The sequence below is a fragment of the Esox lucius genome, chromosome 14 (genome assembly GCF_011004845.1).
Source record: "Esox lucius isolate fEsoLuc1 chromosome 14, fEsoLuc1.pri, whole genome shotgun sequence".
Classification (NCBI taxonomy): Eukaryota; Metazoa; Chordata; class Actinopteri; order Esociformes; family Esocidae; genus Esox; species Esox lucius.
In genome coordinates, this window is record NC_047582.1 from 11206572 (window position 1) to 11219337 (window position 12766).

At 40.4% G+C, this 12766-nt stretch overlaps 1 protein-coding gene across 1 annotated transcript; it reads left to right on the forward strand.

The window, feature by feature from the left end:
- Window positions 1-5888: 5888 nt before the first annotated feature.
- Window positions 5889-12561, forward strand: LOC105025171 (excitatory amino acid transporter 1). The gene is made up of 6 exons (XM_020053393.2): window positions 5889-5971; window positions 7585-7737; window positions 8035-8172; window positions 10117-10321; window positions 10681-10723; window positions 12286-12561. The coding sequence occupies exons 2-6, from the start codon at window positions 7599-7601 to the stop codon at window positions 12559-12561; spliced, it is 801 nt and encodes a 266-aa protein (XP_019908952.1). The 5' UTR covers window positions 5889-5971; window positions 7585-7598.
- Window positions 12562-12766: the final 205 nt, after the last annotated feature.

The following is a 12766-nucleotide window of genomic DNA, read 5'->3' on the forward strand; positions in this document are numbered from 1 at the left end:
TGAAATGGAATTCAGTCATGGCGGTGTTTAAAATGTGTACAGTTTATAAATTATGTATTATAAATACATCTGTATTTACTGAGACCTATTCCTGTGTCATGGTATGACTTAGAGCTTCAAAGTATTCTATCCTGGTAGCACACTAGTGGCTTAAAACCTTAATAGAGTTATATTCTAATAGCACACTAGTGGCTTAAAACCTTAATAGAGTTATATTCTAATAGCACACTAGTGGCTTAAAACCTTAATAGAGTTATATTCTAATAGCACACTAGTGGCTTAGAACCTTAATAGAGTTATATTCTAATAGCACACTAGTGGCTTAAAACCTTAATAGAGTTATATTCTAATAGCACACTTGTGGCTTAAAACCTTAATAGAGTTATATTCTAATAGCACACTGGTGGCTTAAAACCTTAATAGAGTTATATTCTAATTGCACACTAGTGACTTGAAGTCTTGTGTGTTATCTTGTTTCTCAGTTATTACCTTATTTGCCTATACATACAGAATATAATAACTGTATGACTATTGCGACTTTAATATGCCTGTATGCAATGAGGGTGGTAATTGAGAACACTAAATTAGGAGAAAAACTGAGTGACTCATAAGTCTGTGCACCTGGGATTGGATGAGAGTGCGAATACAAGACAAAATCATACAGATACTGCCAACTGGAAAACATCTGGAATAATACACGGCCATCTATTGGTCAAAAGTCATCTTCAAGATGCATTCTGGGATTTCTGGCCACTGTTGTAAAAGTGGAGCTGTCGAGCCAGATTGGGTCCCTGAAAACTGCATGTCATGTATGTGCCAATTATTGGGGTATTATAGTCATTGTATTTTGTTCAGAAAAACATATTACACATCCAGGCTAAAATGTATCTTAATGTCCAGACTTTTTACTATCTTGTGCTAATTTTGCATAGCTATTAAATGATTATAATTTATTAGCAATGCTAATAATAAATGGTTATAATGAATGTAATTCACAACAAATTGCTAAGCTAAAGACAATCAACATGATTTAAACAGTCTCCATTGTAGGACCATGCAACCAAATAAAATATCAGATATAATGTGTATAAACATGTTATTAAGGAACTCAGAATGATCCCATTGTCTCTTGTAGTTGCACAAGTCTCCTCATCCACCACATGGTGACACTGATGTCATGCTGGATAATCAAGGCATCCCAAATCACCTGTCTGACAGTATTTAGGTCACGCGTCAATCTTTCAATATAAACTCAGACAGGTTCATTATTCCTTTAGCAGGTACTTCAAACAACAACAAAAAAAACTCTAAGAACAGACAAATTCAGCAATGAAAGAGGATTGTTACTACACATAGGAATACAATAAATACGTTTTTCAACCTGTGTGTGTACATTACCTGCCAGGTGTTCTTGGAGTTATAATAATAAATAACACTGTTGGTATCAAGACACTTTCAGTCATGTGAAAAAGGAAGTTCATCGCTGCAAACATTTCTTTGATTTTACATAATCGGACAAATTAATATCTGAGCTAAATTCCAACTACATTCATTAATATAGATAACCCCATTTCTGTATGCAGAAAAAGTTAGTACACTCCTATCTTAACCATCACATAAAATCACTAAAATTAGAATAAAGAGCTACGAAACCAGTGCAAATAATTTGAAAATCATTAGAGAGTAATTTGGGAGGGTCCAGCCTTTCATAAATATTAGAAAATGTGTCTTGTTTGGTTTAAATAATATGGGTGTGTGGTATCACATCATGTCAGGCCCTCAAAAGAAAGATTATTGATGCCCCTTAGTTTAGGAGGAGTTACAAAGCAATTTAAAATATGTTATTCAACAGTCTGACAATTTATCTACCAATGGAGAAAATGACAGACCACTGCCAATCCACATAGAAAAGGTTGTCAGAAAGATGCTCATAGAAGTCCCTAGGGTAATGCCAAGCATCCACATGCCTTTCTTGCCATGATCATTATCAGGATAAAGTGCCTGAGTCAACTGTCAGAAAGCGACTGCAGGAAGGAAGAAGCCGCTGCTGTCAAAAAAAAGAATATGAAGACATGACTGGCATTTCCCAGACAACACCTAAGTAAAGACCATAACTACTACAACAGTGTGTTCTGGATTGATGAGTGAAAAATTAAATAGTTTGGCAGCAATGCCAAATATCATGTTTGGTGGAAACAAAACATTGCCCTTGAACCGAAAGAACTAAATACCAACTGTAAAGCATGGGGGCATTATGGTCTGCTTTGTTGCCTTGGGTTGGGCCAACTGGCCATCGTTAAGTCAAGCATAAATATCATATTGTAGCAGGACTGTTAATATCTGTCAAAAAGCTGAAGATCAACCATAAAAAGCTGAAGATCAACCATCAAAAGCTGGAACTTGTATCAGGAGCATTAATTATTATAAAATATAATCTTTCAGTGTCATTTGTGAAATTAGGTTAAATGTATGTGTTAAAAGGGAAGATTATGGATCCATATGTCCAAATACAAGACAAGTTTCTGTTTTCTACCTAATAAATCACCATCTTACACAAATCCTTGCACAGATGACTTTCTTGCCTTTCAACAAAATAAAATGAACATTAAATGAACATTGCGATGTGTTATTGAGGTGCTCATGACTGGAAGGGCTGTATAGGTGAGCTCACATGAGTGTGGTGAATGTACAGCTCAGAACCGTCACTGGTCTTCTATTCTGAAATCATTCTTCCTGTCTCATAAATTTGCATACCCCGGCAGAAATTGAGAAATTTTGACACAATAACAGAAATCACCCAAATGGCCCTGATCAAAAGTTTACATACCCTTGAATGTTTGGCCTTTTTACAGACACACAAGGTGACACACACAGGAGAAAATGACATTTAAAGTTGCCGCAAAAAAGCCAGGTAACAATATGCCCGACAACACCTTGACATGCCTCACAGCTTCTGGCACACTGTAATTTGGAGTGACGGGACCAAAACAGAGATTTATGGTCACAACCATAAGCTTTAGGTTTAGAGAGGGGTGAACAAGACCTATAGTGAAAATAATTAATTCCCCACTGTGAAGCATGGTGGTAGCTCACTGATGTTTTGGGGGGGGTGATCTCTAAATGCATGGGGAATCTTGATGGCAATAAGATTGCAGCATGTTATCAGAAAATACTGGCATTCTTCTGCACAAAAGCTGCGCATGGGACACTTGGGCTTTATAGCACAACGATGACCCTAAGCACAAGGCCAAATTGATCCTCCAGTCGTTACAGCAGAAAAAGGTGAAGGTTCTGGAGTGGCCATCACAGTCTGCTGACCGTAATATCATCGAGCCACTCTGGGGAGATCTCAAACGTGCGGTTCATGCAAGATGACCAAAGACTTTACATGACCTGGAGGCATTTGGCAAAGACGAATGGGCAACTATACCACCTACAAGAATTTAGGGCCTCATAGACAACTATTACCAAAGACTGCACACTATACACAGCTTGTGCCTTTATATATATGTCAGCAGTCAATGGGCATGAAGCATGAACCCCAAAACAGTGGAGACCTCCAATCTTTTTTTGGAAACCCCCACTGTGAAATGATCTGTGTTATGTGCATGGCTTTGCAGTCCATATTGGTCTCTGAGACTGACTAACATATATTAGCCTGATATACTAGGATTTTAAATGGTTTTGAGCAGCTCTCAAGGCTGATCGATCTTCTAAGCGTTACAAAAAGGATAAGTTGCAATGATTGACTTGCTCTCCTGGACCGGGCTGATCTGCCCAGCCTGGATGTCCTGCCAGGGCATCATGTCTTGTGTGACGGGCATACAAATGGAGCCACCACCAACTACCGGCAGCCCCGGTTTGTATTGAATGTGTCTTCACTTAAACTTTGAAGAATAAACAATGAAAATAGGACTCCCTTGCTGATTAATTATTAGTTGGTGGTGATGGGAGTGCTGGGCTATGAATAGCCCCCTGAAATGTGCCCTTCATAATCTTGCCTGGTTGGCCAAGTCTACAGGACTGACTGGAGACATTCAACCTTCTACTGTCTCTGTACAGGGCTCAAAGTCACACCAGTTATTTCTCACATTTTACATATATTTCCAATGAATATGAAAGATACATGTCACTAGGGCAGATTCAGACACACTTCAGAATCCTGTGTTCCTTTTTTTTAATCCCTACTAAACATTAGTCCTCATTAGAGTAAATGTATATTCATTCATTTTTCTGCCATCCTGCCTTACAGTTTAATTTGTAAGTGGATGTGGTGTGGCCTGATTCCAGGGGTATTCTTCACTAATTATATTCTACTTCACTGGGGAATACATTTTCCAAACAGTGAGGTCACCCACTACCGCTCAAGTTACACTTTTTCAACTAACTCTAATTGTATTTCTTGTGTGTCAGTTACCCAGTGGATTTAATTTGAACTAAAATAATAGTTCCCAATGAGTTATATACCTTCATATTATTATTAATAATAATACGTCCATTGTGCATTACCAAACACATAAATGTATTAAAATAGTTGCAAAATACCATAACCTGAGCTACTAAAAACAAAGCAAATCAAGCAATCAAACACTACATTTTGCCTAAATAGATACGTCTTAGGAGCTGGGCTGGTTCTAGGCATGAGCAACTAATGGGGTCGCTTCGACCGCTAGGGAGCCCCTGGCCACTAGGGGAGGGGGCCCTGAATACAATTTTGCTTAGGGGCCCAAAAGGCTAGAGCCGGCACTGCTGAGGAGGACGTGGTTTTAAGACTACCTGTCCTGACAACTCCTATCTGTCCCTGCCTAAACTACACCTGGTACTGTTGCAGTTCTAGCTTCTATTTGATAACTCTGTCCACCTGGTTGTCCCTGTCCTTATCGACATGGAGCCGCTGATCTAGAGTCAGTTTAAAGACTCTGGATACAGCCCACCTTCTTGGATTGACCCACTGGTCAACTTAAATTATGATGTACTCCCGCAGAGCCAGAGGAAGACTGTCCACCCTTTAAAGACTGGCTCCCTCCAGGCTTCTTCCTAGGTTTCAACCCTACTAGGAACTTTTTCCAAGCCACTGCACACTCATTCTTGTTGTTTGCTGCTTATATAAAAAAGGGCTTTATAAAAGTAAATAATTGGCTGATATTGAGACTAATTAGAATCCTATGACAGCAGACACTGACATCGTCACAGTTTAGACCTTGCTGGATTGCAATATCAATACAGCTGCTATGTTCCTATTTGTAGATGAGGTTACACTAAAGCAGAAGAATAGAACCATACCACCTTGCATTGGAACTGAGCTTGCCCACTGGCCCACAGGCTATAACAGTTTCTAAAGAATCCAGTCAGAGATGAAGAGCCTGTTAAAGAGGGGAAGAGGTTTGAGCTGAGCATGTTCTACAGAAATTGGTCAACATCTAGTTTACAGCATGTCCTGTAGGTAAGAACCCATTATCATTGTCAGCATCCACCTAAGGGTTACTGCCTTAAGAGTCAAAACCATCCACCAACATTTTGTTCACCTTGCCGGCTCAGGGATTTGATTTAACAATCTGATTACTGTTCGGCCTTGTTAACCACTAGGCCACCCTGCCGCCCCAGTCTGTTGACTAAAACAGTGTACATGTATACTTCTTTTAACATAAGCTAGGTAAACCCACTGACTCCTCCCACTGTCTTCTCTCTTGTGCTGAGTTTCGAAGTCTCCTCCTTCTTCAGAGAATGAGAGTATGAGGGATTGCCTCAGTCTTCTTCAAGAGAACATATGTACACACACACCTCACGATCACGGCGTGTCTGCCTCTATCACTCCATCGCCCAGTCTTCAGCTTGTGTGCTTCTACGGCTCTCTGGACCCCCAGCCTGCCTCTATCGCTGCTGCTCTCTGTCCACCTGACTGACCTGTCCTCAGGACAACACCATCAGGAAGAGGACATTCGTTCAGAGCAGACATCTACGGCGTTGAAAGGTCAGTTCATTTCAATTTTGAAGTTTAAAAAAAAAAATCAAAAATGACTGCTTTAAAGAGTTGTCAGCGGTTGTTGTGCAATGAAATGACCAGAGCCGATTTATTGTTAATGTGGCCGTGCATGACCGCAAAGATGTTCACATCTTCTAAATTCATTGAAATGCTAAATGCATTTGTGTAGAAGAATCTGGAAGTTGCTGGGTATGCATTAAATCAGAACATGTATTGCACGTGAGTGTGCACTACATCTTAAAACATGAGTAGAAGAACTAATACTCACTTAGGGTGTTTGTTTTGTGATTTTTGTATTGTTTTGTGTTATTTCATTATTCAGGTTTACATCGGTTTTCAAGTGATTGTATGAATAAATATCCTCCAGGATAGACTGATGAGTTCGTTGCCAGGTTATATGGGGGAAAGCAGGGCTGCAGCCTCTGGAATCCATGCTTGTCATGGATGGATTCATCAAATTAAAAAATAATGCAATTTTCTTTTGACTAAAATTGTAACCTTTTCTTTTAGATTACAATTAATAGAGAAGATCTATTAATGTAATGTAATGTTGTTTCTAATTTTGGTTTAGTCAACATTCGCTATAAAAAATTGAAGCTATCCTTGTTTCTTATATTTAATCAAAACCAATGTTGATGTGAACGTTCCATTTCAACGACATGATTCTTGTATTGTGTCATATAATTTCTTCTCCGGTAGCTATCAACAGAATAAGAACTGGTCCAGACCATTGGTTTTGGATCTTCTCTGGTAAATATCAACAGAATAAGAACTGGTCCAGACCATTGGTTTTGGATCTTCTCTGGTAACTATCAACAGAGTAAGAGCTGGTCCAGGCCATTGGTATTGGTTCTTCCCTGGTAACTATAAACAGAGTATGAGCTGGTCCAGGCCATTGGTTTTTGTTCTTCTCTGGTAACTATCAACAGAGTAAAAACTGGTCCAGGCCAATGGTTTTGGTTCTTCTCTGGTAAATATCAACCTAGTAAGAGCTGGTCCAGGCCATTGGTTTTGGTTCTTCTCTGGTAAATATCAACCGAGTAAGAGCTGGTCCAGGCCATTGGTTTTGTTTCTTCTCTGGTAACTATCAACAGAGTAAAAACTGGTCCAGGCCATTGGTTTTGGTTCTTCTCTGGTAAATATCAACCGAGTAAGAGCTGGTCCAGGCCATTGGTTTTTGTTCTTCTCTGGTAAATATCAACCGAGTAAGAGCTGGTCCAGGCCATTGGTTTTGGTTCTTCTCTGGGAAATAGCAACAGAGTAAGAACTGGTCCAAGCCATTGGTTTTGGTTCTTCTCTGGTAACTATCAACAGAGTAGAAACTGGTCCAGGCCACTGGTTTTGGTTCTTCTCTGGTAAATATCAACCGAGTAAGACCTGGTCCAGGCCATTGGTTTTGGTTCTTCTCTGGTAAATATCAACAGAGTAAGAACTGGTCCAGGCCATTGGTTTTGGTTCTTCTCTGGTAAATATCAACAGAGTAAGAATTGGTCCAGGCCATTGGTTTTGGTTCAGAATCTATGGGTGTGTAAAAGGTGTGTGACACTCCAAGTCCCTCTGCAGACATGACCAAACGTAATGGGGAACCCTTCTGGCTTTAGATTCCCACGCTAGGATGCAGCGAATCCGGGAGGGAATCCACATCAGGACCATGAAGGCCAAGAGGAAAGTAGAGGACATCTCTAAGGAAGACGTCCAGGCCTTCTTCAGGAAGAACGCCTTTGTTCTCTTTACTGTAGCGGCTGTCGTTATTGGTGAGCGAACACTCACTGACCCCTGAATGCAACACCAATCTCCAGGGACCCAGACAGAGGCACAGTACATACAAATACACACACACCGACACACACACACACACACACACACAAACACACCCACACACACCCATCGACACAGTCTGAATGCTCTTATTGAAATCAATCCTCTAGGGAGGACTCACCTACAAACCTAATTCTGGATGTGACTGGGAGACAGAGCTTGACATAGTCCTCTGCACTATACAGAGATCCATGTTCATGTTTCATGTACATTAATCACCCCTGATCGTCCAGGTATAATCCTGGGCTTTGCCCTGCGCCCCTATAAGATGACCTACCGGGAGGTCAAGTACTTCTCCTTCCCCGGGGAGCTGCTGATGAGGATGCTCCAGATGTTGGTGCTCCCCCTGCTGGTGTCCAGCCTCATCACAGGTACGCTGAGTCATCACACTGTGGTCCTCTGACCAAGGCACAGTTACATGTTTGGACCATGAAGGCTGAATTTAGCAGTATTTCTTTTTAAAGGACATATTTAGCAGCGAATTAGACTCAACTTTACAGGTTCTTCTCGACTTTCGCTTGATCCTTGTGAAATTGATTGCCACCCTTACACTCCAGACTCCCTTTGGCCACGAGTTGCTGGCATGGTGACAATCAATTCATTGTGCTTCTTTGCTGTTAAAATGTGGTGCAGAGAAGGATGGAGGAGGGATGGAGGTAGCTGCTTTACTTCGCAAGCATAAAAGCACCCAATTCACCCCAGAAAATAGGCTCTCTACGCAAGTAAACAGCTCTCAGAGTGCCATAGAAGGTCAGGTTAGGATCAATATGGCCCAATTTGGTATGATGTGCATTATATCATGCCGAGGGGTTCACCCTGACCTTGAAACTAGTTCTGAAGCAGCAAGCTCTACATTGAGCTGATCTGCATCTAATTTCCCATTTAAACAAACTTTGATTTAAACTCTATACTGTCAGAAAATAGGCTTCCTAATTGATTCTTTGGGTATCCCTGTGAAGAACCCTTTTGAGTTACATGTAGAACCTTCTGTGAATAAGGTTAAACATAAAACCCCAAAAAGGGATATATCTGGAAACTAAAATATCCTTTTTAAAAGGTTCTCCCACTGGGACTGCCAAATAACACGTTTAGTGTAATATGTGAATTCAGAAATAAGCTGTGGCCATACTTTATTTAGTAGTCATTTCTATTTTTAAACTCTTTAAACACCCTAAACATGGATCGGAAGGTGGTTTAGAAGAAGGAAGAAAGTGTGGTGGACAGTTTTTCCTCTTTGTAGTAACCCTGAAAAGAACCCATGGGAGTCATTTCTTCTGTCCCATTAAAGTGGTCACGCTGACTTGTTTTTAGTTTCCATGGTGATGTTGAGATGCAATGTTGTTATTGGCGCATGGCAAGTGGACAGGTTTCCCAGTACTAACAGAGAGGAGGATGGGAAAAGACTGAGAAAGAGAGGAGCAGATGCACAAGGGAGCTAAAAGGATTGTGGGAGGCCTGATGAGTGCGAGCTGAAAGAGGTGAAAGGGAAGGTCAAGGTGGGGGTGTGTCTACAGTTACTGGATTAAATGAGCACATATGTCTCGGTTACACCCTTTCTCAATCAACAGAACAAAATAGCCCTTGGTAAATCACAGAAAACGTTATTGAAGTCAGGTTGAAGAATCTATACAATAGCTTATCTGTGTTTTTATTTTTGTCTTTTTGTAAGATTAAAAGACTACAGTAGGCTGAAGGAAATCATAAACATTACCTAAAACCTCTGATCGAAACATTCATATTTTCCTTTCCTGTATGCTTCGTAGCTGGATTTGCAGTTGCACTTGTTTAACAAATGCCAGAACGTCCATTGATCTCCATTCTTCACACCTATTCACTCTTTGTATTAGGCTGCATCCTCCAACAGGTCATGATAAATGATAAATTAGGTTCCATCATTTCTGAGAAAGAGGAGCAATAGGCTGGTTCACACTGTGGTCATCTGCTGGTCTCTTGCTGTTACACCTTACAGCCTCAATTCACTGAGTTCAACCCATTGTCTGGTGATGGGATGTGTAAGATCCCTGCTGTTCCAATAACAGCCAACACTTGTCTATGTAACGGCTTATACACTTCTGTGGCCTCTCAGTTCTCATAGTTCTCAGTTCTGTTTCTGCCTTAGGGCTTTTTGTTCTCCTTGGCTAGAGCAAGGACTCACTATTGGCCCTCAGACTCCAACACATCATGCCAGAACGACTATTAAGATAACAGACAATTGCTATTAAAAGTGTTTTTTGAATGACACTGCTATTAAAATGTTTTAGAAATGTTGCCCAGTAATAGTGTTCTTCTAAACAACCACTCCCTCTCCCAATCAGGCATGGCAGCATTGGACAGTAAGGCTTCAGGAAAGATGGGCATGCGAGCTGTGGTTTATTACATGACCACCACCATCATCGCTGTCATCATCGGCATCATCATGGTGCTCATCATCCACCCTGGGAAAGGGTCAAGGGATGAGTTCATGAAACAGTCCAAGATAGAGGACATAAGCCCGGCTGATGCCTTCCTGGATCTCATCAGGTATCTAGCTACGTGCTAATGTAGGAAGGGAGTCAAGGGTATAGCAGAGGAAAGATGCACTGTTTACTGATAATGTAGTCCCTTCCGTGGTATGCGATGATAATGTAGTCCCTCCCGTGGTATGTGATGATAATGTAGTCCCTTCCGTGGTATGTGATGATAATGTAGTCCCTTCCGTGGTATGTGATGATAATGCAGTCCCTTCCGTGGTATGTGATGATAATGTAGTCCCTTCCGTGGTATGTGATGATAATGTAGTCCTTCCGTGGCATGTGATGATAATGTAGTCCCTTCCTCAGAATGTGATGATAATATTATCCCCTTCCTTGGTAGGTGATGACTGTGCATTTTTATTTCAGAAACATGTTTCCACCAAACCTGGTCCAGGCCTGTACACAGCAGGTTAAGTATCGAATTACTGTTTTACTCAGAGGTTTCTGAACATTGGAACAATTCTTACATTTCCCACAAACAAATAGATCATTTTAAAAAATATACACATTTTCATCAATCATAACATGATTTCTGTTGTTTTTCTAACTGGATTATTGTCAGCTCCATCAGGCATTTAATTCTAGCATTATATCATTTAAATTTGTAATCCAAATCTCCAAATCATTTTTTGTTTCACAGTGCTGTATAAAGGACCAGAACGTAACTAATTGTTATTTATGTTTTTCTAGACTCTGACACTGACAAAGTTGATATTCAAACAGATATTCAAAACAGAAATTTTTTCCCCTGGTCACATTGCATGTACAGTAATTAGGACATGAAGAAGAGTCTTTATGGTTTAGCCAACCATGCTCATTTCTGATTCATATATATATATATATATATATATATATATATATATATATATATACAGTATCTCACAAAAGTGAGTACACCCCTCACATTTCTACAAATATTTCGTTATATCTGACAACACTGAAAAAATGACACTTTGCTACAATGTAAAGTAGTGAGTGAACAGCTTGTATAACAGTGTAAATTTGTTGTCCACTCAATATAACTCAACACACAGCCATTAATGTCTAAACCGTTGGCAACAAAAGTGAATACACCCCTAAGTGAAAATGTCCGAATGATTTTCCACTTCTTTTGCATGTCCTGAGAACATAGATTGTCTTGACTTTCAAGAATGTCTTTACCACTGTATTTTGAAAATATTTTCCCACTCAATAATCAGATGGGGAAATAGCTTGACATTCCATCCATAAAAATAAAAAAATATGGTATTGAAATTTTTTATACATTTGGTAGGATTACGGCCATTCTCAATACACATTTTCTGGTAATTAATCACACTAAGAGACCGGAAGTGGAACTTCAACTTAAACTGGAAAAAATATTTTGACCACTTGGAACAAATGACAAAAGCTGCAATGTGTTAACAAAAAATGATCACCACTGGTAAAGAAGAAAGAACTTCCATCACTCATATAATGTTGTCAAGTTGCATTATGGTTGAAGGACACAATGCAGTTTGAGCTGCAGTAAAGGAGCCTTGGCAGGGTCGCAGTAGTAGCATGGTGGGGGCAGGATGGGAGACAAAGTCCGGAACTGAGCACTAAATAGAAATTCTCCACTGGGGCAAGAAAAAGTAAGTAATGGAAGACCATGGAAGAGCATGTCTCCAGGGGGCTAACGACTCTGAGGTCCGGACCGTCTCCAGGCAGAGTTGCCATAGAGCCAACTGGACCAAACCAAATACTACTGCAGTGATACAGACGAACATTGTATAAGTTATGAGGCTGAGATGAATGGAACAGGCACATTCAACCTTTCAGCGCTCCAGTTGCTCATGCTTTGCTTTTAGGAGCTCCACTGATTAGATGTCTAAATAACTATACAGTAACTACTTACGAACAACATGTCAGGAACATCACTTTCACTGAAAGTTATTGTCCCTTAAACAATACGTTAACCCATGACTTACATAACTGTCTCTTTCACTTCAGTTCAAAACCAAATATGGAAAGCGAATTGTCCATGTGACTGTGACCGTCAACGACTCCTTCTTCAACTTGACCAACCTGACGGAGCAGATAACTCGGGAGGAGGCGATTCCCATCCCAGGGCAGGTGAACGGCGTCAACGCCCTGGGGCTAGTGGTCTTCTCCATGTGCTTCGGCCTCATCATCGGTAACATGAAGGAGCAGGGCCAGCCCCTCAGGGAGTTCTTCGACAGCCTCAATGAGGCCATCATGAAACTGGTGGCTATTATCATGTGGTGAGTAGTTGGTGTATATGGTTGGGTTGTTTATAAGTATCACATGTTTTTTGTGTGTGTGTGTTTGTGTGTGTGCATGTGTGCTTTGGAATGTTAAGTCTATCTACAGTATGGCATCCCAGCAGAGGAGGATGTTACAATGTTTATCCTCCACTCACAATTGAATTAAAAGGCTTTATTTATCCTCTGCCGGAGGTATTTTGTTGTGA